General features: G+C 43.5%; 1 protein-coding gene across 1 annotated transcript in view; it reads right to left on the bottom strand.

Moving 5' to 3' along the window:
• Positions 1 to 18,158, bottom strand: part of ZBTB41 (zinc finger and BTB domain containing 41) — an 82,145-nt gene extending 63,987 nt beyond the window's left edge. Inside the window, exons 1-3 of the mRNA XM_068240056.1 lie at positions 17,793 to 18,158; positions 11,388 to 12,556; positions 1,069 to 1,276 (exon numbers count right to left, since the gene is read on the bottom strand). Coding sequence (XP_068096157.1) covers positions 1,069 to 1,276; positions 11,388 to 12,462 — 1,283 coding nt within the window. The 5' untranslated portion in view covers positions 12,463 to 12,556; positions 17,793 to 18,158. The remainder of the gene's footprint in view (positions 1 to 1,068; positions 1,277 to 11,387; positions 12,557 to 17,792) is intronic.
• Positions 18,159 to 25,136: the final 6,978 nt, after the last annotated feature.

The raw sequence follows: 25,136 nt of genomic DNA, 5'->3' as shown, positions 1-25,136 counted from the left end.
TTCGCCCTACCTTTCAAGCCCGCTGTCTGGGTGTCACCCTGGACTCCGCACTCTCCTTCACTTCCCACATCCAAAACCTCACAAAGTCCTGCAACTTCCACCTTCGTAACATCTGTAAGATTCGCCTTTTCCTGACCTCTGCCACCACCAAACTCCTCATCCATGCCCTCATAATTTCCCGCCTTGACTACTGCAATGCCCTGCTGTCTGGTCTCCCTATGACCCGAACAGCCCCACTGCAGTCCATCATGAATGCGGCAGCCAGAATTATCCACTGCTCCCATCGCTCCACCACGGCAGATCCCCTCCTAGTATCCCTCCACTGGCTTCCTATCCAGTCCAGAATCAGATTCAAGATACTATGTCTGACCTACAAATCTGTCCACAAAACCTGTCCAACCTACATTTCCGATCTTACTCAGAGGTACACACCTAGCCGCTCACTCCGCTCTTCCAATGAACTTCGCCTAACCGCCCCCCTCATCACCCAGTCCCATGCACGCCTCCAGGACTTCTCAAGAGCTGCTCCAACACTATGGAACACTATGGAACTCCCTACCTCCACCCATTAGGGCAGCCCCCTCCAACATCTTCAAGAAAGCGCTCAAAACTCACCTTTTCACTCTGGCCTACTACCCCTCACAAGTGCTCTAAACCTACAGCTGAACTCTGGTCCCCTACCATTCGCGTCCTTACCTCTCCCTCTAGATTGTAAGCCTTTGGGCAGGGTCCTCCTCCTTTTGTGTCCTACCTGATCTTGCACCTCCATTACTGTGAACACATGCTATGCATCTGAGTGAACCTAACTTGCCTAATCTCCATGCTCCATCCAGTGACTGACTAAGCATTACCTGGTACTCATACTATGGTGTGTGATCTGGTTTTCTTGTATTCCTGTATTGTCATATTGCTGTATGTCACCCCTAAATATTGTCTGTAACCTAAATTAATGTTCAGCGCTGCGTAATATGTTGGCGCTTTATAAATACAATAAATAAATAATAAATAAATAATGTCACACTATCACAGGATTGGCATTAGGTAAACAACAGACACTGTTCAATGTACCTCTTGACATGTTTCACAAGGGTCTTCCTACTTGCATGGAGCTTGATGCAGAATGGACATTTTTGTTCCTTTCTGGGAATAGCCATCTCGTTGTTGTGCCTCCTTCGGTGAACTGTTAGGTTGGATTTGGTGGAGTACCTCAAATTGCAAATGTCACATTCAAAGGGTTTCTCTCCCGTGTGCACTCGTGTATGACTTTCATATTTACCTGGAAAACAAATAATTCTACAGATGCTTACAGAGGAAACCTGATGTAAATCCTCGCACACACCCGCTAGGCTGCCTAAGGTGGCTGGCCAGATCTGTCTCATGAGAATCTAGTGTTTGCACAAGTGTTACCCAAGGTCCGCCAAGGTCACTTAATGATCTGGCATGCCAGATTGCTCCGAAAAATGCTGCATGCAGCACGTTTGCGTGGAAACTCTGCTGTGGGAACACCCTCATTGCAGTGGCATGTTTAGGGAGGGATTTCTGGTACCCAGATTGCACCCCCCGTGAGCCTTTTCACACCTCCGGTCGCAGCAGTTCTGCGCCTGCGCAGAACAACCCGGAGGACGTCCGATGACGTCAGCGCGCACCAGTAAGACACACGTTGGAGCGCAGAAGAGCCCGACCTGGCAGCCGGCCTGGCCAGGTCGGGTGCGCCACCGGAGAAGACCGGGAGCCTGCGGAGCGGCGCTGAGGGCACGTCCTGCCTGCCACGGGCTGGAGGAAGCCCCAGGTAAGTGGATTTGTATTTTTTTTTTAAGCCACCGTGAACCTTCCCTTTAAAGTGTATCCGAGATAAACTTTTACTCATTGCATAATTGTCTTCCTTTCCTATTGTTTATAGGGCATTCCTCAAGCCAAATACTTCTTTGTTTTTATTTTAATACTCTAATTCCCTATAAACTTAACAAGTGTCGTCCACAGCTTTTCACCATGCTTGGCATTTTCAGACAGTAGCAAGGGCTTATGGTCAGTGTGGGCAGGAGGATGGGGAGGTGTTACTAGCCAGAGATTTCAGAGACAGAGGGGAGGGAGGAGAGTGAAGTTTTCACAGGCTGAGGGCTGGAGATGTATATCAGCTTGCCTGCGTGTAATGTAGGGCTGCGATTTTTCTCTCAAAAATTGCGATTTCGATTTTTTCACGATTTTCTTCAAATCGAGCTTTAGCACTAAATTCACAATGCCCCCAGTATAGTTTAGCCAGCTATAGGTTTCCCAGTAAAGGTTAGCTAACTATAGGTGCCCTAGTATAGATAAGCCAGCTATAGGTGTTGCAGTGCAGGTTAGCCTGTTTAGGTACCGCAGTACAGGTTAGCCAGTGTCGGTATCGCAGTACAGGGTAGCCAGTGTATGGTGCCGCAGTACAGGGTAGCCATCCTGATCCCCTTTAGTGTAACCAGATCCCTCCGCCTCCCCCCACACATACACAGTCGCACACACCTTTAGTGTATATAGGCTGATCCCCCTTAAGTGTATATTGCTAGATTCCCCCTTTAGTGTATATATAGCCAGATCCCCCCCCCCCCCCCCCTTAGTGTATATAGGCAGATTCTTTCCCCTCCCTTTAGCCAGACCACCCCTTTAGTGTACATGGGCAGTCCCTCCCCCCTTAATGTATATAGCTTGATCCCCCTTTAGTATAGGCAGATCCCCCACTTTAGCTTATATTGCCATATCTCCCCTTTAGTATAGGCAGACACACTTCCCCACTTCCCTTTAATGTAGATCCCCTTTAGTGTGTATATAGGCAGCCCCCCCCCTTCCCCCGCTTAATGTATATATCCTGATCCCCCTCTTTAGCATATATAGCCAGATCCCCCCTTTAGTATAGGCAGATACACTCTCCCCCCCCCCCCCCCGCCTCTTCCTGTTAGTGTATATAGGCAGATCCCTCTCACGATGGTACCTGCTTCTCTCCCGGCCCCCTCCTTCTCTCCTGGCCCCCTCCTCCAGCAAGTTCTGATCCCATGCGGCTTCACCGCATTAGAGTGTCGTGCGGTGAGCCGCGGTAAACAGGCAGCGAGTGTTGCTTGGAAACGGTGGGCGCCAGGAAGTGATGTCACACTTCCTGATTCAGGCCCTGCAATACTCGGCAACACTCGCTGCTTGTTCACCACGGCTCACCGCGCAGCAGTCTAATGCGGTGAAGCCAAACGGGATAAGAACTTGCTGGAGGAGGGGGCCAGGAGAGGAGTAGGTACCAGCGGCTCCAAAAATCGCAGCAAAACCGACACTTTGACGATCTGAAGATCGTCAAGCCCCTGATCGCGATTTTCGGTTTTAAACCGAAAATCGTTCAGCCCTAGTGTAATGTTTACAAACAGAATATGGCCGCTGTTATTGTATCACAGGAAGAAATAATCATATTCTGTTGAAGCTGTTTGCAGCTAGATTTGCTGTGTAAACTAACGTTTAGATAAGATATATAGACAAATTACTTGTTATCGTTCGTTTTTCATCTCGGATCCGCTTTAAGTTTTCTCCTAGGAGATCATTTTTAATCTCCTGTTTAAAATAGTTATTGCACTCTGCAATTAAAAAAGTACCAAAAAATAGGTGAAAAAGTACTGCCAAAATGATTCTGAGTCTTTTTTGGCTAGCTGGTGGCTTAAATGGTGTTTTATTTATAATGTGAACATTTCACCTGGCAGAACAATTACGAAAAAAAGTGAATTGGATTGGGCACATTTTCTCTTAAAGCGGAATGAAACCCAGCATTTCTTCTTTGCTCTTAAGAGATTATTTACAGCATATTATATGCTGCCACCATTTCTTTTTACTAGAACAGCATTAAATTAGTTAAACACAGGAGTTACAAGCTAAGTGCAGAGAAAGCTGGACGCATCCTAACTGGAGATAATGTTATCTTGTGTTTACTTAATTGTATCAAGTGAGGAATGTGACACATTCTCTGACTGTGCAGACTCTCCTGAACACAGACAGAAAACCAGAAAGCATTTCTGCTTTCAATACAAGATGAATAAAACCAGTTATGTATAAAATGCAAAGGCAGCTGTCGGAGCAAAAAAATAAAAATAAAAGTACTTCTGGAACTTGTAATTTCTAAATGAATAATAATACCTATCCACAAAAGCAAATATGTTAACGGTATGGCATATAAAAAGTAGGAAAACATGTTTTTATTGAATATTATGTCACAGTTTTATACTGCTTTAAGGTAAATTAACTTTGCTCCAGCACCGCTTCTTCTAGAAGTTCTTCAGTCTTCCGCTATGCTCCACAGCATAAATGTGGATGTGATGGAGTATCCTTGTACTGAGCATGTTCATCGCACATGCACAGTAGAAGGAACCATTTGTGCAAGAAGGTGGTTACTGAACTCAAACATGCTCAGGATAAGTTTTACTTGTTTACAGCCGTGTCTGTGCTGCAGGAGCAAGGTTGAAGACTGAGGGACTTCCGGCCAAGGCTCCCTGTAGTCTTCCTGATTGACCTAGATTTTTGACCTATCCCATCAATATCTTTGATCTGTTTCTGGTAAGAATCTATTGAAATCTGATTGGATTGGACATTTTAAGGGAATCTATTCACATCCAAATCAGTAAGAGTGATCAAATCTGCAGGACATCGAAAGGGAAAATTGATGTGTGTATGGGCAACTTAAGGGGGCAGCACCATAATAATAGTTTTATACCCAGGTACCTTTCAAAGTAGCAATATGAACCAAACTGGTGAAGAGGTAACTTGAAAAAAAACAGCATTGCCCTCTATGTAATGCCACCAATTGCATAGTGGGAAGCATCTATGTTAGTTATTTTATCAGGAGACTCCAGGAGCCCAAAAGCTGCTAATCCCAGCTTTTATAATGGGCACCTATGGCAGCGCCCAAGTTTCCCTTTTTACTGACTTTGGGATATATTGCCTAATTATGTTGTTTGGGGCCTATGTCGTGTGTTATGACAGCATGTAGTTACTGCAGTCTAATGGCTTTGTACTATTTTGTGGCAGTATACTGCCTTCATAAGAGGTTATGGGAGTGGAGAGTATAATGGCAGAAGTTCATTAGGTGTTAATGGAGTGCTTTATTTTAAAGTATTGTTGAAATGTGTGAGAATATTGGTGTATGGATATTGGATGTGTAATGTTTTCACAAACTAGGCTGTTATTACTTGTGCTTGTTGACTAATTACTGCTGGTAGGTAGCTCATTTCTGCCGCTTTATACATTATGCTAAGACAGACAGTGGCCCATATGCAATTCACTTTTTCACCTGAGTTATCGCCTAAGAGATAATTTTCATCTTCTCTTTAACCACATCCGGATTCTGCAGACGCTTATCTACGCCCCTGCAGTATATAAGCGTCTGCAGTATGTTTGTTTATCGACGCCGCCACGATCGCCGCACTTCCCCCGTCCGCAATCGCCGCTGTCCTGTCCCTCCTGTGATTGGGGAATGCTTCCATCCCCGATCACTGAGTCTGCGATGACTCACAGTGCTGATTAACAAAAATCCCCCCAGAAACAAAATGTAAACATTTCGTTCAGTGTTAGATTTATGGAACAAAGAACTCCATAGCGCCATCTTGTGGCCAAAAAGTTAAAATACACCCAAAAACAGTCTAATACAGAGGTTCTCAAACTGGGTGCCGCGGCACCCTGGTGCGCCTTGAGCACCTCCCAGGGGTGCCTCGGCATGCGTCCCCATCCTTTGTACAATGCCATCAGGTAATGCAACCAGCTGCATTACCTGCCAGTTAACCTTTAAGCATAATGGGGGAGGGGGTCACTGACTACTTAGAGGCGGATGCTGCCTAATAGGCATCACTAGCTACTTGGAGGGGGTGTTACTTATTAAGAGTCATACCGGTATTTTGGTAGTTTTTGCCGAGAGGAGCCTTGAAAAAATTTCAAAGCCATCAAGGGTGCCCTCACCCAAAAAAGTTTAAGAACCACTGGTCTAATACACTAACCCATAGGGTAATTAAATAGTTTTTTTTATATATTTTTAACCTCTTCCTCCCCACCCCATAGTTACCAAAATAAAACACTTGTAAAAATTTTTTTTTAAAAAAAATACACCATAAAATTATATATATATATATATATATATATATATATATATATATATATATATATATATATATATATATATATATATATATATATATATATATATAAATGGTTACCTTAGGGAATTTGTTAATATGTATGTCATTACTGTGGATTTTGTAATTAAAGTCTTGGAATAATTATTATAATACAAAAAACACTAAACGGAAAAATCCTCTATTTCCAAATAAAATATTATCGCCATACTTTGTACTAGGGACACAATTTAAACGTTGTAATAACCGGGACAGATAAGCAAAGAAAATGTGTCTGTTTCATCAATAGCACATTTTATTTTTAAACTACAATGGCTGAAAGCTGAGAATGGTGATTTTTTTTTTTCTTCATTTTTTTTTACTTCTTTTTTGCAAAATACATATAAATAAAATGCTGCTTAGCAAAAAGTCCTGCCCAGAGAAAGCCTAGTTTGTCCCGCAAAAAATAATATATAGATCATGTCAGTTTGATAAGTAGCAATAAAGTTATTGGTAAATGAAATTGCTCTGGTCCTGAAGGCGAAAAAAAACTGTGATCCTGAAGTGGTTAAACTAAATATTCAGCATTTTACAATTGAAAAAGTACCCAAACGTTGGTGAAAAAGTACTGTAAAATTTATTATGAGTATTTTCTTGCCTTCTGGTGGCTAAAAAAACATTTTATGACAAGTTGTGAAAATATCGCCTAGGAGAAAACTCAGGAGAAAAAGTGAATGGCATATGGCCCATTATACATAACCAATACATGCTGGGCAGAGGTTCTGAACATGTGGGTGAGAGAATGTTGGTTTTGGACGATATACAGTATGTGGATGGGTGGAGTGAATGGTCTTTAGTTACACTGATGGACATGTGTGTGTAGTTACCTAATTTGTGGGGGATAGAGTTTCTGTGGGTATGTGCACAATCTATATCGGGTAGAGTATGTGGGTGGTGTTAGGACTGTGAAGGATGGAGAGGTTTGCAATGTACAACGGAGGTGTTCCTTAACGGATTCCGATTTCAGAAGAAATCTCTAGTTAATGATATCTTGTAGTGCTCAAAGCAGTACAAAGCAGTGCAGTCCTAAATCATGCTCTAAACTACAATCCCATGCAGGGCTGTGGAGTCGGTACAAAAATCCACCATTTGCATATTACAATTTTGTTGACTGAAAGTATGTAACATGAAATGCATCTCTTAACTGCCAACACTTAGGAATTTTAAAATACAACTGAAGTGAGGGGGATATGGAGGCTGCCATATTTATTCCTTTTTAAACAATACCAGTTACCTGTAGTTGGCTGATCTTCCACCTCTAATACTTTTAGTCACAGACTAAAACTAGTCCTTGGTAAGAGTACTTATAGAACAAACAACATCTATCAAGCCCTAGGCAATGTAACGGTGGGTACATGTAACAATGATGTGCAGGTACTCTGCAGGGGAAAAAGGGGATTCTTCCTCTATTACACATTCTTCATGCACAATCTGAACATGGATCAGGCGCTAAGCAATATAACTGTGGGTACGTGTAAGAGTGATGTGCAGGTACTCCGCAGGAGAATGAGGCTATTCCTCCTCTACTACACATTCTTCATGTACAATCTGAACCAGGTTTATGGGTGATAGATAACACCTCTGTGTTCAATGTGCACAACATGCTCAGTGGATTCCCTGCAGCTCTGTGGGGAGTGCATATGTACAGTATAGTACTACTGTGTAACAAAGTAAACCTGAGACAGATGAAATTAAACTTTATACATACATGGGGCTTCCTCCAGCCCCCTTCAGGTTAAGCAGTCCCTTGCTGTCCTCCTCCGCCACCTGGATCTTCTGCTATGGGTCCAGGTACTTGAGCCAGTCAGATGTAGTGCGCATGCACACACTCCGCCGCTGGGAGCGTACTACACCTGCACAGCACCATTGCGCAGGTCCAGAATGCTCCTGGCTGTGGAAGCGGCACGCGGCCGGACTGCAATGACTGGCTGAATTATCGGGTCTCATAGCAGAAGATCCAGGTGGCGGAGGAGGACAGTGACTGGATTAGCCTGAAGGGGGCTGTAGGAAGCCCCAGGTATATATAAACCTTTTCTTTTCATCCGTCTCAGGTACCCTTTAATTTGTAGTCACCAAACCAAATTTTAACAACATATCAAATTATTTAATTTTGTGAGCAAAGGGAGTGCATAAATTTGCATAAACCAGCATCAACGCAGAATTATTTCCATCTCATTGACCATCTCTATTAGTGACACAGCTATACATCAGGCTTTATTCTTACAGCATAGATCTTAGCGTATGTGTGTGTATAATACAGGGAGTGCAGAATTATGAGGCAAATGAGTATTTTGACCACATCATCCTCTTTATGCATGTTGTCTTACTCCAAGCTGTATAGGCTCGAAAGCCTACTACCAATTAAGCATATTAGGTGATGTGCATCTCTGTAATGAGAAGGGGTGTGGTCTAATGACATCAACACCCTATATCAGGTGTGCATAATTATTAGGCAACTTCCTTTCCTTTGGCAAAATGGGTCAAAAGAAGGACTTGACAGGCTCAGAAAAGTCAAAAATAGTGAGATATCTTGCAGAGGGATGCAGCACTCTTAAAATTGCAAAGCTTCTGAAGCGTGATCAATGAACAATCAAGCGTTTCATTCAAAATAGTCAATAGGGTCGCAAGAAGAGTGTGGAAAAACCAAGGCGCAAAATAACTGCCCATGAACTGAGAAAAGTCAAGCGTGCAGCTGCCCAGATGCCACTTGCCACCAGTTTGGCCATATTTCAGAGCTGCAACATCACTGGAGTGCCCAAAAGCACAAGGTGTGCAATACTCAGAGACATGGCCAAGGTAAGAAAGGCTGAAAGACGACCACCACTGAACAAGACACACAAGCTGAAACGTCAAGACTGGGCCAAGAAATATCTCAAGACTGATTTTTCTAAGGTTTTATGGACTGATGAAATGAGAGTGAGTCTTGATGGGCAAGATGGATGGGCCCATGGCTGGATTGGTAAAGGGCAGAGAGCTCCAGTCTGACTCAGACGCCAGCAAGGTGGAGGTGGAGTACTGGTTTGGGCTGGTATCATCAAAGATGAGCTTGTGGGACCTTTTCGGGTTTAGGATGGAGTCAAGCTCAACTCCCAGTCCTACTGCCAGTTTCTGGAAGACACCTTCTTTAAGCAGTGGTGCAGGAACAAGTCTGCATCCTTCAAGAAAAACATGATTTTCATGCAGGACAATGCTCCATCACACGCGTCCAAGTACTCCACAGCGTGGCTGGCAAGAAAGGATATAAAAGAAGAAAAACTAATGACATGGCCTCCTTGTTCACCAGATCTGAACCCCATTGAGAACCTATTGTCCATCATAAAATGTGAGATTTACAAGGAGGGAAAACAGTACACCTCTCTGAACAGTGTCTGGGGGGCTGTGGTTGCTGCTGCACACAATGTTGATAGTGAACAGATCAAAACACTGACAGAATCCATGGATGGCAGGCTTTTGAGTGTCCTTGCAAAGAAAGGTGGCTATATTGGTCACTGATTTGTTTTTGTTTTGTTTTTAAATGTCAGAAATGTATATTTGTGAATGTTGAGATGTTATATTGGTTTCACTGGTAAAAATAAATAATTGAAATGGGTATATATTTGTTTTTTGTTAAGTTGCCTAATAATTATGCACAGTAATAGTCACCTGCACACACAGATATCCCCCTAAAATACCTAAAACTAAAATCAAACTAAAAACTACTTTCAAAAATATTCAGCTTTGATAGTCATGAGTTTTTTTGGGTTCATTGAGAACATGGTTGTTGTTCAATAATAAATTTATTCCTCAAAAATACAACTTGCCTAATAATTCTGCACTCCTATATATATATATATATATATATATATATATATATATATATATATATATTTTATATATATCCTGTGTACACATCATACATACCAGGGGTCCCCATACTTTTTCGGTCAAGTGCCGAGGTGAACATACTTCAGACTGCTGGGGGGCCGGAACATGCATAAAATGATGTTGAAAAACATTACATTGAACCTAGGTATTGATTCCCCTCAACCATGCCCACAGAAGACCTCCCAGCAGCAGCTATTCAGCCATGCGGCACCCGAAGAATGTGTTTGTGCACCAGACAGTGAAGCATACCCAGGTGACCACCTGCCATCCAGTTGGAAAGCAGTGTCAACTAATTGGAAGCCAGCACGTTACTGCTCACTGGCTTCTACAGTATGTGGATGGGTGATGCCAACACTGCTATTCTATATGTGGGGCACTGTCATTCAAAGGTGCAGTGGGCCACATCTATAAGTTACACATTTGGGGCTTGATTCACTAAGACAAATAGCATGCCTTATGAAAGTTAGCACGCCTTATCAAAGTTAACACGCCTTATCGAGTAGTATAGCGAACTTATGCCTACTAATTGGCAATGACGAGAGCTCCACTCGTCCTGCCCTGTGCCCCTGCGGGTTCATAGTGTTCGCTCTGCTACTCTGATAAGGTGTGTTAACTTTGATAAGGTGTGCTAACTTTGATAAGGCATGCCATTTGTCTAAGTGAATCAAGCCCATGGTGTTTGGCAGCCAGTGAAAAAGACTTGGGGGGGGGGGGGGGGGGGTGTCACATTCGGCCCGTGGGCCTTAGTTTGAGGACCACTGATATATACTGTACAGTCACAATCAGATATGTATATCTGACTTTAAAAATACGGAGACTGCTTTATTGAAGCAGCACAAGTAACTATTTTTTGATTGGTTTATTTCATTTTTGTGGACTAAGCAGAGCTATTACTGTACATATACACCATTTATAATGAGTATTATCTGAGAAATAGAACATTTTGATATTTTCTATTTTAAATTACAGTTTAAATTCATTAAGAGTCGGAGTCTGTGCATTTTCTCCGGACTCCGACTCTAGATACCCAAAAATAGTCTCGACTCAGACTCCACAGCCCTGCTGCCATGCATCCAGTCTCAAGCACTGAAGTGCAGAGGCTGCTGGGATCTCGGCAGGAAAAGACCAGTTTATAAAGTGATTAACTTTTCACTTCAGGTTTTTTTTTTTAAACTCATCAATACTCAATACTCAGATTCTAAAAATATATCCCACACTTTCAGCTGACCTCTACCCTGCACTGTGCCCAACAGACGCCAATTTGCTAGCAAACTAATATTTCTGTAAAAAAAACAAAAAACAACACAACAGTAAAATCCAACACACATAGATTTAAAAATAAGGCACCATCCACATACATACCTAATCGATCAAACACCTTTTCACATTTTGGGCATTTTAAAGCTCTTTTGCCATTATTCTGCAACACAACTGGAGCAAGACCATCTGGGAAATTCTGAGTCATGACAGAATTTTCATTTCTTTCCTCAGAGTCCTCTCGTTCCCCAATGCTTTGTCCCTCATCAACTCCAGATGCTTCCTCCCCATCTTCTCCTTCCAAGGAAGGCTCATTGTCCTCCACTGTGTTGCCTTCCTCGAGTATCTCACTGTCAGATTCTTCTGAGTCTGATCTATTTTTCCTGCTTTTGTAGGATTCACTACTTGATGCTTCACTATCACTCGCCAAGTCTTCTCGATCTTCAAATTTTGTGGGGCATTTTCTCTTGCGTGTTGACTTTCTAGTTGATAAATCAGAATCATTGGGAACATCCATTTGGTTTGACTTGTGGGCTTTGTCCATATGATTTTCCAGAGTCTTTTTGTAGCAAAATTTCCGCTCACAGAGAGGACATTTATGACTGTTGTCAAGTTTATTAACAGACTCCTCTGTTACTGTGGGAGAGGGCTGATTTTCAGTTGGAGATGAACAATCACTTTCAGTAGTCAGCAATTTAACTGCATCTATTATATCCAAGAACTTTGCAGCTTCCAAGACCATTCTTATTTCAGTGTCTAAAACCAAAAATTCTGATGTGTAGAGAAAATTAAGCAAGTGCTGGAAAATAGAGCTACTCACATGTTCTAACTTCACCACTTCGGTGTTTGGGTTTTTAGTTAGGCAAGCATGGAAGTAACTGCTCCCCACTGCCACCACCACTTTGTGTACTTGAAACTCTTTTCCTTCTACCACAATAACAAGATCGCAGAATGATCTCTGACTCTGGCGGTCATCATTCAGATATTTCAGTAAGTTTCTGTTGTAGGTCAGTGAACTAAGGACCTTTCTCTGATATGGTGAATGCAGAATAATACTAGCATTAAGAGGAGATGCACTGGCATCACACTGCCCACTTAGAGAGTCTGTATCCAATTCCTTCTCTTGTCCGTCAGCAGCACTCATGTGCATTTTTGCAGTTACCCTTTTTCTTTTCTTCATGTTAAAAAATTAAAAACAGCAGCTCCATCGACTGCATAAATCAATATGTATAAAGATCATCTTATGGTGTTCCACAATTGGATGGCCAGGTTGCCTGAAAAATATATAAAAATATATATATATAAATATGATGGCCATCGTAATATGTGTTATACATGGTAACATGAGCGTGTAAGCTTTGGATTGGAGAGATTATAGTCTACATAAAGCAAAAGTTTATTTTCAGAATTTTAATGTAGAGAGCAGAGATGAGCAAGTAATTTAACATTTTTGGAGATTTTTTTTCTACATGAACTTGAGTTAGGAGAAGCAGAGCTAAATTAATGCACAGAGCAAACTGGATTCGAAAACAAGTGAAACAATAATTAACCAAGCTGCCAATTAATAGGGCATGTGAAGTGACATGTAACATGGGCCTGTTGCACAAAGCAGAAGTAAAATTGGCATGCAAAGGGAGTACTAACGGCAGTGGAGCAGTACAGGTTACCCTATTAGCACAATGCGTGTTACCTCGGTGTACTCAAGGAACGTGTGTTGCGCTAATAGGGTAACGCATGCTGCCCCCTGCTGTTAGTACCAGTAAAATTCCTGTCTGTTTTCTGCGCATGGGAATTTAATTGCTGCTTTGCCCATCAGGTTCATGTTGAGTTAAAGCGAACCTAAACCGAGGACTTCCTCTCTGCTCTAAAAGAGAAGCAATAGCTTAATAACCATTGCAGAAAACGTTTCTTTGGTACTGCTTACAGATCTCCTCAGAGATGGTGCAGAACTGTTACTTCCTGGTTTGCTGGTAGCATATACAGGGTTAAACCTTCTGGGTTTACATTTGCTTCTGAACTCAGCACAGATGAGTGAGAGGTGTCAGCTCAAATTACAGTGATTACTTCCAAATAAGGGAGAATTGGACAGCCTGTTATCTCTAAATACAAACAGGGTTAGCTTTTCTGTGTTTTCCTTCATTCCTATGCATACGTTTAGGTCCTCTTTAAAATGTATGTTCAGTCAGAAACGCAGTCAGTGAGAAACGCAATATCAATATTTGCGGTGTTTCTGACTGAACATACAATTGCCTAATTCATCATCAGCCTGATGCTCAAAGCTTTTAAAAGTACTAATGACAAGGGCGTGTTACCCTATTAGGCAATAGGCATACTGCACATCAGCATAGCAATGTATGTGTAATGCACTAATAATGTAGCACACGCTGACCCCCTACTATTAGTACTGGTATAACCGCTGGGTGCTTCCTGTGCATGACAATTTCACCTCTGCTTTGTGCATTAGGCCCATGTTGAGTTAAAAGACCACTATCGCCAAAAATTGAAAAATGTAAAATACATATAAGAAGTACATTTCTCCCAGAGTAAAATACACCGTAAATTACTTTACTCCTATGTTGTCGTTGCTACAGTAGGCAATAAAAATTTGACAGGTTTTGGACTAGCCCATCTCCACATGAGGTATTCCCTTTATTCTTTAGAAAAGCACTCTATGGAAAGGATCGATATAGGAATGCTGGCCGGACTCCTTGCTCACTATTTTGGCAGTTAGACTTAGCAACTGTTGTCCAGGAAATGCTTTTGAAATTTATTAGGCTATATTTAGGCTCCTCATTCATGTTGATGGTAATAAATGGGGAGCAGGGTGTTACATCAGTTCCCTAGCAGTGGTTCTTTGGTCTGTTCTGAAAAGAAGACACCATCTTCATGTAGCTTTAACCACTTCACCCCAAAGGGTTTTTACCGTAACCGACCAGAGCAATTTTCACCTATCAGCACTCCTCCCTTTCATTTGCAAATAACTTTATCACTATTTGTCACAACAAAATTAACTATATCTTGTTTTGTTTTTTTTGACACCAATTAGGCTTTCTTTGGATGGTATGTTTTGCTATGAATTATTTTACTGAAAATTACTTTTAACAGGAATATTAAGAAAAAATGGGGGAAAAAAATTATTATTTCTTAGTTTTCAGGCATTATAGTTTTAATATAAAATATGCCACTGTGAATAGAACCCACATAGTTTATTTGCCCATTTGTCTCGGTTATTGCAACGTTTAAAGCATATGCCTAGTACAATGTATTGTGACAATATTTTCTTTTTTCCCCTTTTAACAATCGTGGCTCTCCAGGTTCCGACGGGTATGTGCAGTGGGGCCAAGACGTGCACGGCAGCGGTGGTGGCACAGGACATTTTTAAACATCTGTTGATCCATTAGCAGGGACCAACAGGATGAGTTAAAATGAAGCGTGGTCCACAAATGGTTAAAACAGCTGTGCTTTGACAGTAATGGAATGGTGTATGTGTTGCATGTTTCCATCAATATGGGAAATGCATTGGTAGAAGTCAGAGGCACCATAAATGTAGGCTGGTATAAGTGAAGCCTTTCTAACGGAGAGGATTGGAGTCACCCAGGACAGCGAGGAATCCTAGAGAGTACATGGGGTTAGAGGAAGCCCCAGGTAAATATAAATTCTTCCGTTTCATTGTCTCAGGTACTTTAAATTGCACCTGAATTGCACTCCTGGGCGGCAAACAGGATGCACGCAGGTCAATCTTCCGAATGAAAGAGCCCTTTTCTTGCCTAACTCAAAACCAAACACAGAAGTGATGAACTTAGAATAGGAGTAGTAGACCAATTCATCTTTTTTTTTTCTTTTTTTCATAAAATCAGAATTTTTTTTTTTTGGGAGATTGAAATCAGTCCAATCTTGGAGAATGAAAAGTTCTTGGATATAAAATACCAAAACGGGAAAAAAGGGCGCAGGATCCCTTACGATAAAAATGGTGCCACCGTAGACACCCATTATAAAAGCCGGGATTTGCGGCAAAGATGGTAAATTTGGGCACACAGAGGCACCTGATAAAATTGCAGGTGCCAAGGCATCCATACTTACTTGAGGCTGCTTGGTGCTTTGCCGTCTCCCCATGCTGCTCCTGTCCCCCAATAGACGACCAGGTACTCTGACCAAGTCATGCTTCATCACGCATGCGTGGCCCGGCTGCAGGCATGCCATAGTCATGCTCCCGGCTATGGGAGTGCGACGGAGAAGCGTGCATGGCCAGGCCACGCATACGCAACGAAGGGCAAATTGGCCAGTTACCAGGCCATCCAGCTGGGGACAGGAGCGGCCCGGGGAGACGGCGAGGGACTGAGACCATACTTAGTTGTGGGCAGGTTGTTTGCAGACACTCAACTAGGTGTCTGTTCTCTCCAAAAGAGGCTTGCTTGTAAATTGCTTGTAAATCTAGCAACATATGAGCAGATCGAATAAGAGACAGATTTCTCTCTGATCGAATCTGATCAGAGAGAGATCTGTTGGCTGCCCATACACCACAGGCCTATTCCAGATCAATTTCAGCATGAAATATCTTGGGATGCCCACCCCCAGTGCCCATGCATTGTAATTTCACCTGATTTAGCCCGTTATTTCTGGTCTCGTCCGCTGCTTCCCCCCCCCCCGAGCGTACCATCACACATTCACCACAGCGTGGAGGCGTGTATAGCCAGTGTTCTCCCCAAGCCTTATCAGCTGAGCGCGCCGCCCACCTGATCTCCTCAAGCGCCCGGCTGATTTCCCCGAGTGCCCAGCTTCCTCTCTCCTTACTCGACAATGCTGCAAACCTCAATCTTGTAATTCAGGCAGCATCGCTGTACAGAGGTACAACAGACGATCTTCCTCCCGCTCTATGCTGCCGACACACTAGGAGAGAGCTGAGCTGCAAGCCTCTCACTGCAGTCCAAGTTGGTCTGCCTCCTCCAGTGCATCTGAAATGTCTAAGTTTTTGCAGTTATTGCCAGCATTAGGGATTGTGTCCATAAGCCTTTGTTTTAGTACTTATTCTGTTTCACAGCCACAGTACTTTAGTACTTATAAGTAGGGTAGTGGAGTCAAAGAGTTGGAGCAATGTTGGGTACCTGGAGTTGGTAGTTTCATAAACTGAGGAGTCGGATGATTTTTGTACCCACTCCACAGTCATGCTTATAAAGGTCATGAACGCTCAGTTAGACATTTTATAAAGCAGTGCTGACCTACAGTACAGTTCCATTTCAGTTGGATATGCTGTGCATTCAATTTTTGTTGATTTCTGTGAATGGATGAAAGTAAGTGCGTGCGTGCATGTGTATCTTCTCTGTGTGCCCTGTCAGAGGCTCTTGGCAATTGCCCAGGTTGCCCTTATGAAAGTTGCAGCAGTACATTTCCATCCCGCAGTTATATATTAGTACGCTGCCCAGTCAGTTTGGCGCAGGGCAAGCCAAATGATCGTTCACACTGCCGCTGAATCACTGGGAGTGAAGAATATTATTCCCTATCTGAGGCGTAGCAACTCAAAGGGAAAAGCAATTTGGGGTCTGGCAATCGCTGGAATCCCAAATTACCTTTACGCAGGGTGTGGACTATGGCATTTCAGCTATAGCCACACCATCATCTGGCCCTATCTCTGTGCGTGCACACAGATTATGTGCTTCACTGTCTTGCTCCGCCTCCAACTGGATACATTTTTCTGCCACCTGGCTGAAAAAAAAATTCTGGGGAGAACACTGATAGCACATGCCTAGCAGTCTCTGGCGAAGCAGGGAACTAGACCAGGAGTCGCCGCACCTCGAGCAGGTGCGATTTACAATGCATGGATGTCATTTACATTTGAAGGGACAGTGGCTGGTGGTCCGTCGCACATCATTGGCCCTAAATGTTTTAGCATGATGGCTACATTCGACCCATTTCGGAACAAAATGCTTGTTGCGGCACAGATTTTGCTCCGATCCAACAAAATGAATGAATCGGATGGTTGATCGGTGCGCATTATCACTAGATGTATGGCCACAGTCAAACTTAAACCTAGACTTTTCATTCTAATTAAGACTAGGATTCAAGGAAAGTCCTACTTAGTACTGTATAAGGACTATAGATACGGTATGTATCTTTTCAGTTCATAATTGCTTTAATTAGTGTGTCCTCCCTAAACAACCTACCTGCCCCAAATATAGAATGTCGCTCCAATGCACATAATTTGCAAACATATCTTAACACACAACTTTTTAGGCAGCATGTTTTCCACCCTTTTATATTTGATAATGAACTGTCAAAACAGTTATGCAAGTCTGAATCTCCTATCCCCCAAAATCCTAATCAGTAGGCGTTTACCCTTCCCTTTAAACGTGTTTTTGTTCAGTGGCTGTCCTATTAAACTAGCCAGCATGCATCCCTCTACCATATGTAAGCTAGCCCACTCCCCCCCCCCCCCTAAATTAGTAGACAGAATGGTCCTCAAAATCACTGATATTCAGTTGTGGCTACAGAAGATAAAATAATCACCATACTCACCTTCAGGATTCCTCATATCCTCTAACGAGTATTTTTCCAGTTATCCTTCCGCGCACCAGGCCGGACTACAGTGATAGAATCGGGTAATGTGGTGCAAAAACATATCACTCCGCATCACCCGAGACTGTCACTAGCCAGCCTTGGAACGCACAAGATTGCGGCTGCCCATTGCCTGTCCACAAGCATAAACATCCTGGAGCGGGACTATTTAGTCCAGCGGAAGGATTCGTCACCGCACAAGAGACAGCCCTGAGCGGAAATATTTAGTCCCCCTGAAAGATCATTCACCGGCGTTTTCAGCACGGTCCCCAGAAATGCCCAGCCACCCGACAGCCCACTGTAAACCTGACCACCTCCATTCAAACAACAGTTCCACCCGCCCCTTCACACGCCCACAAATACACAGCACTAACCAATCACTTCCTCTTCATACAAGCACCTATTACTAGTCCTCCAGCCTCCCATGTGACGATGTAAATGGAACGCACAGACACTGCGCTTGCGTCCTATACCTTCCCAAGTTCCTCTATTCTATTCCATCCATCTTACTACATTCATGCTTCCCATAGTACACCTGTTTTGTTACTGGGCACTGACTGGGGAAACATGTCTGGTAGTGTACACAGGACTGCATTAAAACGCATAAAACTAAATCTAATACTTTAGCAACACTTGGAGGCTCAAGGTTTTCCAGCATGCAGAACTGCATCAGATGTGACAGCCCATGTTAATCAAGGGGCTTGGTCACTTTTATGCTAAAGTACAATGCAATTTACCGTCAGATCGACTGGTCGAACCAATACTTTCTGACGTGTCTGATCTGCTCCCGATCAATAACAATCGATTTTGTGCAGAAGTGGTCTGAAAACCAATCCCGCATGTTTTTTTTGCAGGGGTCACACTTGACAAAATCGTGTGCGTTTTGCAGCAATGTAGAAATACACATAATGGTTCTCTATGGGACCACTATGATTTCTGTTCTCCTCTACAATTCGATATTGTGTTTTGCCTGCGGTAAAAAAACCAAAATAAACTGCCATGTACTTTTTCGCATGGGTTTGAGAATCCCAATGCGACTTGTACTTACTGTATGAAGACATGAGAAGAAGTAATGGCATTTATACTTACCTGATAGCTGGAGGGGGAGCGGGGACCCAGGTGAGGGAGGGGGGGTCTGACCCCCTCCCCACCTCTGTGCCCACTGCCCCCCCCCCCCTCCATTCCTGGCTGCTACCCCCTCCAGCTCGGCGTCCCCCCCACCCATGGCCAGGCGGAAACCACCCCCCCTTCCACCCACTGAGGAACCTGCCTCGCCCCGCCTCATGGGCGGCCCAGGGCTGCTCCAGCCCCATGTACTCTGTGGGCTCCCTCATTGCTCCGTTCTTCGGCAGTCTTCATCGGTAATAGGCACCAGTCGAGCTGCACAATGTATGCCCAGCTGGGTGCGCAGCCCCATACTCTGCTGTCATTGGGAGTGTTCTGAGCTTGCACAGGTAGTACTGCACAGGTGCAGAACGCTTCTCGTGACAAGGGCGTGTATGAAGCCAGGCAGCGCATGCCCTGTGCAGGCCAACTGGAGCCTATTATCAGCCAAGATTACACAAGAACGGTTCCGGAGGGCATTTATGAGGATCGGATGGGCAGAATGGAGAACGGGGGGAGCGGTGAGCATCAGGACAGCTCACCATAAATGCCAACTCCCCCGTTTCTCATATAAATTTGGACTCTGGTATCGGTGGCCATACAGTGCCCAAAAGATAGATACTTCTCTGACTAAAATCTGATCAGAGAGGGATTTATTCCAGCCACACACTGCAAACAGATTTTAGCTTGAAATCTATCTAAAATGTATGGAACTGCTGCACTTTCTGTCCAAAGCGATTGATAATTACAATTGGGCGGCCATGTTGGGACATCAATATCCGGCAGATTTGATCACTGTTATAATCGATTAATGTATGTGCACCTTACAGTTGAACTATAACCCATCACTTAAATTAATCCCAATCAGTAGCCGATACCCATCAGAAATCTTTACCTTTTCTCAAATAGATCATCAGGGACCTCTGTATGGCTGTATTGTGGTAAAACCCCTCCCACAGTGTGATGTCATGACCATGGTCCTGACAGTTTGCTATCTGTGAATCTTGTTGCACTGTAGGAAATAATTTTCAACTGCCAATCAAGCTGCATCTCCTTCTGTGAATAAAACTCTCAGTAATGCTATGTTCACATTATAAATCGCTTTTCCCTGCGCTTTCTAAGCACTTTTGCAGAGTGATTCCTTTTTTTACTTCCTAACATGAGTCAGGAAGTGAACCTTTTCACCCGAAAATGAATAAATACAATGGCCATCATTCATAAAGCATTCCCGCATGCGGAAATGTTGAAAACAGCTGACTTGACCGAGCACATAGCAAAATGTCTATTCATAAAGGCTGTTTCCGCACGAAAAGCTGACATTCCCGAGCAGAGTGATAAATTACCGCCTTATGCGGTGATTATTTTAACAAATGTTACTAAATGTCAATTCATAAAGATTAGAGCAAGCGGTATGAGGACGGGGAATACCGCTCCCTTGGAAGTAGCGATAAGCATGCGGATTACAGCTAAGTCAATGGAGACAGACCTCCCAAGCAGCAGCAGTGAGAGCAGCGCACGGAGGGACTCAGGCATCTTCTCCTATTACGCCAGCCTACCAACAGCCTAGAGCCAGCCTAGTTCGGGAAATCACCGCACTGCTATCGCAACTGTAAAAATTTTTATGAATGAGCACACAGAAGTCTAAAATACCAAATGCGGTGTTTTCCCGTACTGATTTTCTTTAGCAAACACACTTTTATGAATGATAGCCATTGTATTTATTCATAAAAGCGCTCGGGAAATCACTATACAAAGTGCTTTTTCAAGCGCTTTGCGATTTCCCTATACCTTCCATTGGGCCAAATTAAGAATGGTAAGCCTCAGAAAATGGTACAGGCAGAGATTTTGGAAGCGGATCACAATCGAACCGCTCATATGTGAACACTCTCATAGGGAATCATTGCACAATTGCTTTTAGGGTGATTTCTAAAATTGCTAGTGCTTAAAAAAATACACAAACGCTCACAGTGTGAACAAGCCCTTGGAACACACTAGGCAATGCAGGAAACATAGCGTTTTGCTATATTTGTGTTTGTGCGTTTTCTGTGCGTTTCTGTTTTGCGTTTTTTTCTTGCGTATTGCGTGCGTTTTAATGCATTTGTGGTTCGCATATATAAATCGTGTATGAGTTTTGTATGCTTTTTAATGCATTTTATGCCTTATTCAAATCACTAGGAACTCAACAGGAAGCGGAAATACATCATCAAAATTGCTTTTTTTTTCTTCCTTTAAACGAATATAAAAATGCATGCAAAACGCATACAAAACATACTAAAGTGCAATACCTCTGCGTCACCACTGACTTTCATTATGTGCGATTTTGATGCACTTCTCAAAAATATGCAACAAAACCAGCATTTTTAAAAATACGCATTGCAGAACGCAAGCATATGCAATTTTTCATGCGGCCCATTAAAGAGAACCCGAGGTGGGGATCTTAGAATGAAATCTATACACAGAGGCTGGGTCTGGCTATAGTGCCCAGCCTCTGTTGCTATTTGAATCCCCCCTAAGTCCCCCTGTGCTCCGTTCTAGCCCATATATCACAGCCACGCTGTCGGGCAATGTTTACCTAGCTAATGTCACTCACGCCGGTCCCCCCGCCTCCTGCAGAGAGCGGGTCCCCGCCCGCGTCCCTTCCCTCCAATCAGCGGCAAGGAAAGGAACACGGGCGGGGAATGGTGCTCTGCAGGAGGAGGGGGAGAGGCGTGAGTGACACTAGGAAGGTAAACAATAAAGCAGTGTGTAGCAAGCACCCACGGAGGGAAATAGGCGATGTGCTGGAACTTGCAGTGCCTCTGCACACTCAGACACTTCCACCGTCTGCTCCAATCAGTCAAGTCCGCACCATCAAGTAGTACTTTAGCTCTTTTATTGGTAAAGATTCAGCATAACAAGATGCTGAAGATGCTTGTTATGCTGAATCTTTACCAATAAAAGAGCTAAAGTACTACTTGATGGTGCGGACTTGACTGATTGGAGCACTAGGAAGGTAAATACAGCCCGCTGCGACACGCTGCATGTCGACAGCGCGGTTGTATTTATGGGGGAGAGCGGAGCGCAGGGGGGACTTAGGGGGGCTTCAAATAGCAACAGAGGCTGGGCACTATAGCCAGACCCAGCCTCTGTGTATAGATTTCATACTAATATCCCCACCTCGGGTTCTCTTTAACCTGCATTATGTGCATTTTCGCTGCGTTTTCCGCAACGCTAGCGTTTCTGCCTAGTGTGTTCCCAGCCTAAAGATGTCATCACCAGTGATAAATTTCAGAATGTAAATCAGGAAGATGAAAGATTTTACAGTGGGCAAACACTGACTAAATAATTTATGAATGTTGTAAAAATAATGATAATAATAATAAGCAATTTTATTAATTAAGTTATTTTCACTACAATTCCTCTTTAATTTCACAAGGGCAACATTCTCTCCTCTGTGTGTTTTGTAAGTTTAATTTTACATAATTACATTATACATAACACATTTGTTTCTATAATAATGTTGCCTATTATGTCTGTACTATGTAGCAATGTGTGTTTTTATGTACCATGTATGTTTCTTACTCTGTACAGCACAACAGAAGATTATGTTATATAAATCAATAAAAATAATAAATTAATGTCAGGTATGTTCTTATTGAACAGTGGCTGGACTCTCCTCTCTGAACCCAAAGTTGTGGTTTGCCCACAATTCTGGTGTGCACCAGTAACCTACAATTGGTGCAGAGACTGAAGTGCTGAAACACGTACGTTGTACATACACATGAATGATGACATCACCACACACTTGCATGCGCTACACCTGGAGAATGGCGTCATGGAAATTGAAAAGCACTCCCAAGCTGATCAATATATCTCTGACTAGAAATTAGTTGAATAGTGATCGATTCTAACACCACACTGCTAACGGTATACAGCTCACTGAGGCATCACTTCACTTCTTTGAAAGTTAGATACTGCAAATCATCACTATTAAGGTGCCTATTAACAGTACAATATTTTCACCAGATGTGGTCTTTCAATGCAAATTTTATGATCTAAAGTAGTCGGAAGGTTATTATCCATTGTCCCCATAAATGGGTCAATTAGGACATTTTCTTTCTTCAAATATGATCCTAAAATCCAACTTTCACATCGATTACATTTTCTTAGATATCCATCCACTGTTCTCAAGACGTCCCCTTTGTCTCTTGTTCGCAAATCTATAGGCTCCAATGTCCTCAGAACATATGTGGGGACAAAAGATAAAACAGGGACTCCCTCAGTATTGAATAAAAATATACAGGCTTTAATCAAACCTGCAGATAAAAATACAACAAAGTACACTCACTTATGTGGGCCCTAAACCATTTAAAGTAAATCTGTAATGAAAAAACATCCCCTGGGGGGTACTCAACTTGGGTGGGGGAAGCCTCCGGATCCTGTTGAGCTTTCCCCCGTCCTCCTCGGTCCCACGGTGGCAGCAAAAGTCCTCCCGGAGCGGCAGTGATGTATATATTTACCTCCGTGGCTCCAGCGCAGGCGCAGGATCCGCTCTTCCCACGGAGATAGGCAGAAATAGCCGATCTCCGTCGGGCCGCTCTACTGCTCAGGCGCAAGTCTCCTGCGCAGTAGAGCGGACCCGACGGAGATCCGCTATTTCCGCCTATCTCCGTCAGAAGAGCCGAAACAGCGCCCCCGATGGAGCCTGGAAAGGTAAATATTGAACAGGCTGTCGAATTTGTCGGGCCGGCTTTGAAGGGCTGCAGCGAGACCCCCGTGGGGCCGAGGAGGACGGGTGAAGCTTCATTAGGATCCTGAGGCTTCCCCCTCCCAAGGTTAGTACCCCCAGGGGACGTTTTTCTCGTTACAGTGTCTCTTTAAGACCCACCGGCTGATATCGTTTCCCGCCCTTGTGGTGCTATGACACAAATCATCAAAGGTTATCAATTGGTAATGCCTGCCTGTGCTCAGCCCAACTAGTTTCGGCATCCTGCCGACATCAGGCGAGATAACGGACAGGACAATGAAACTAGTCGGAGCTGAGAGCGGGGATTACAGATCGATGATCTTTGATGACTCTGGGGAGAGATCAAATTACAACTTGTGATTAGACACAGATGAGAGGAATTTAGACAGGCTAAACTCTCTAAATACATAGAGAGTTCATTTCTCTCTGTTTTCCTTCTGCCCTGTGCAAGAGTTCAGGTCGACTTTAGGATCTATTGGTGAAGCACTACTAGCGTGACAGACTGCATCTGATGAAAGAAAGGACCAGAGTCCATGATTTGAATGGTGGCAATACATCAGGCGACTCAGCGGCCAATTGATCATCCGATTTGATTATTATAATCAAATTAGATGAAACCAGTGCCGCCAAGTGCATGGCCAACCGACAATGCAACCAATTTCAGGACAAAAAAATTGGTTGCATTGTCGATCGTGCATGCTGCAAGATGTTGGCCCAACTTGCTTGATCGGGTGCACAGCGGGAACGGCATGCAATTTCGCTGATGATCGACAAATGCGATGAAACCCCCAGCACTGTCCCCCGTAATGAAAAATGTCCCCTCAGTGGCCTGTGCTTTTCCCTCCACTGCTCCGGGTGCATTCTGCTGTGCATACACGCACGCCCCAGGTGGTTTCCTAGACAGTGCAGGCCACGGACAGGTAATATGTACTTTACACTGGGACATTTTTCATTAGGGGACAGCGTTGGGGCAGCAGATGCGGCACACAAGGCCGATTCGTGAATCGGTCTGTGGTGCGTGGGCAGCTGACAGATCTCTCTCTAATCACTAGATATATGGTTACCTTAATTATTCACGTTGTAGATTATGGAGCTTATAGAGCATTTCCCTTGTTCACTCCATACACATACACACTCGACCGCCGTCGAGCGTGAGGTAAGCATGGTTACGAGAGATAATTATTATCGTCAAGACAAGACAAATAACATTTATTTTGCGCTTTTCTCCTTGCGGACTCAAAGTGCCAGAGCAGAGCAGCAGCCACTAGGGCGCGCTCTATTGGCAGTAGCAGTGTAAGGGCCTTTTTCCACTAGCCTGCGATTTGCTTCTGATCGCAAGGTACATTAAACTAATGGAAACTGCAGCAGCAATTTCCATTAGCGCGATCCGATTGCGATTTTGGTCAAAGCGCAATCGTCGTCCTGCCGCGTTTTGTATGCGATTGAGCTGGACTATAATGAGTATAGTAGCTCAA

Source organism: Hyperolius riggenbachi, chromosome 6 (assembly GCF_040937935.1).
Source record: "Hyperolius riggenbachi isolate aHypRig1 chromosome 6, aHypRig1.pri, whole genome shotgun sequence".
Taxonomy (NCBI): Eukaryota; Metazoa; Chordata; class Amphibia; order Anura; family Hyperoliidae; genus Hyperolius; species Hyperolius riggenbachi.
The sequence above is the reverse complement of the archived record's forward strand: the minus strand, read 5'-3'. Positions and strand labels throughout refer to the sequence as shown.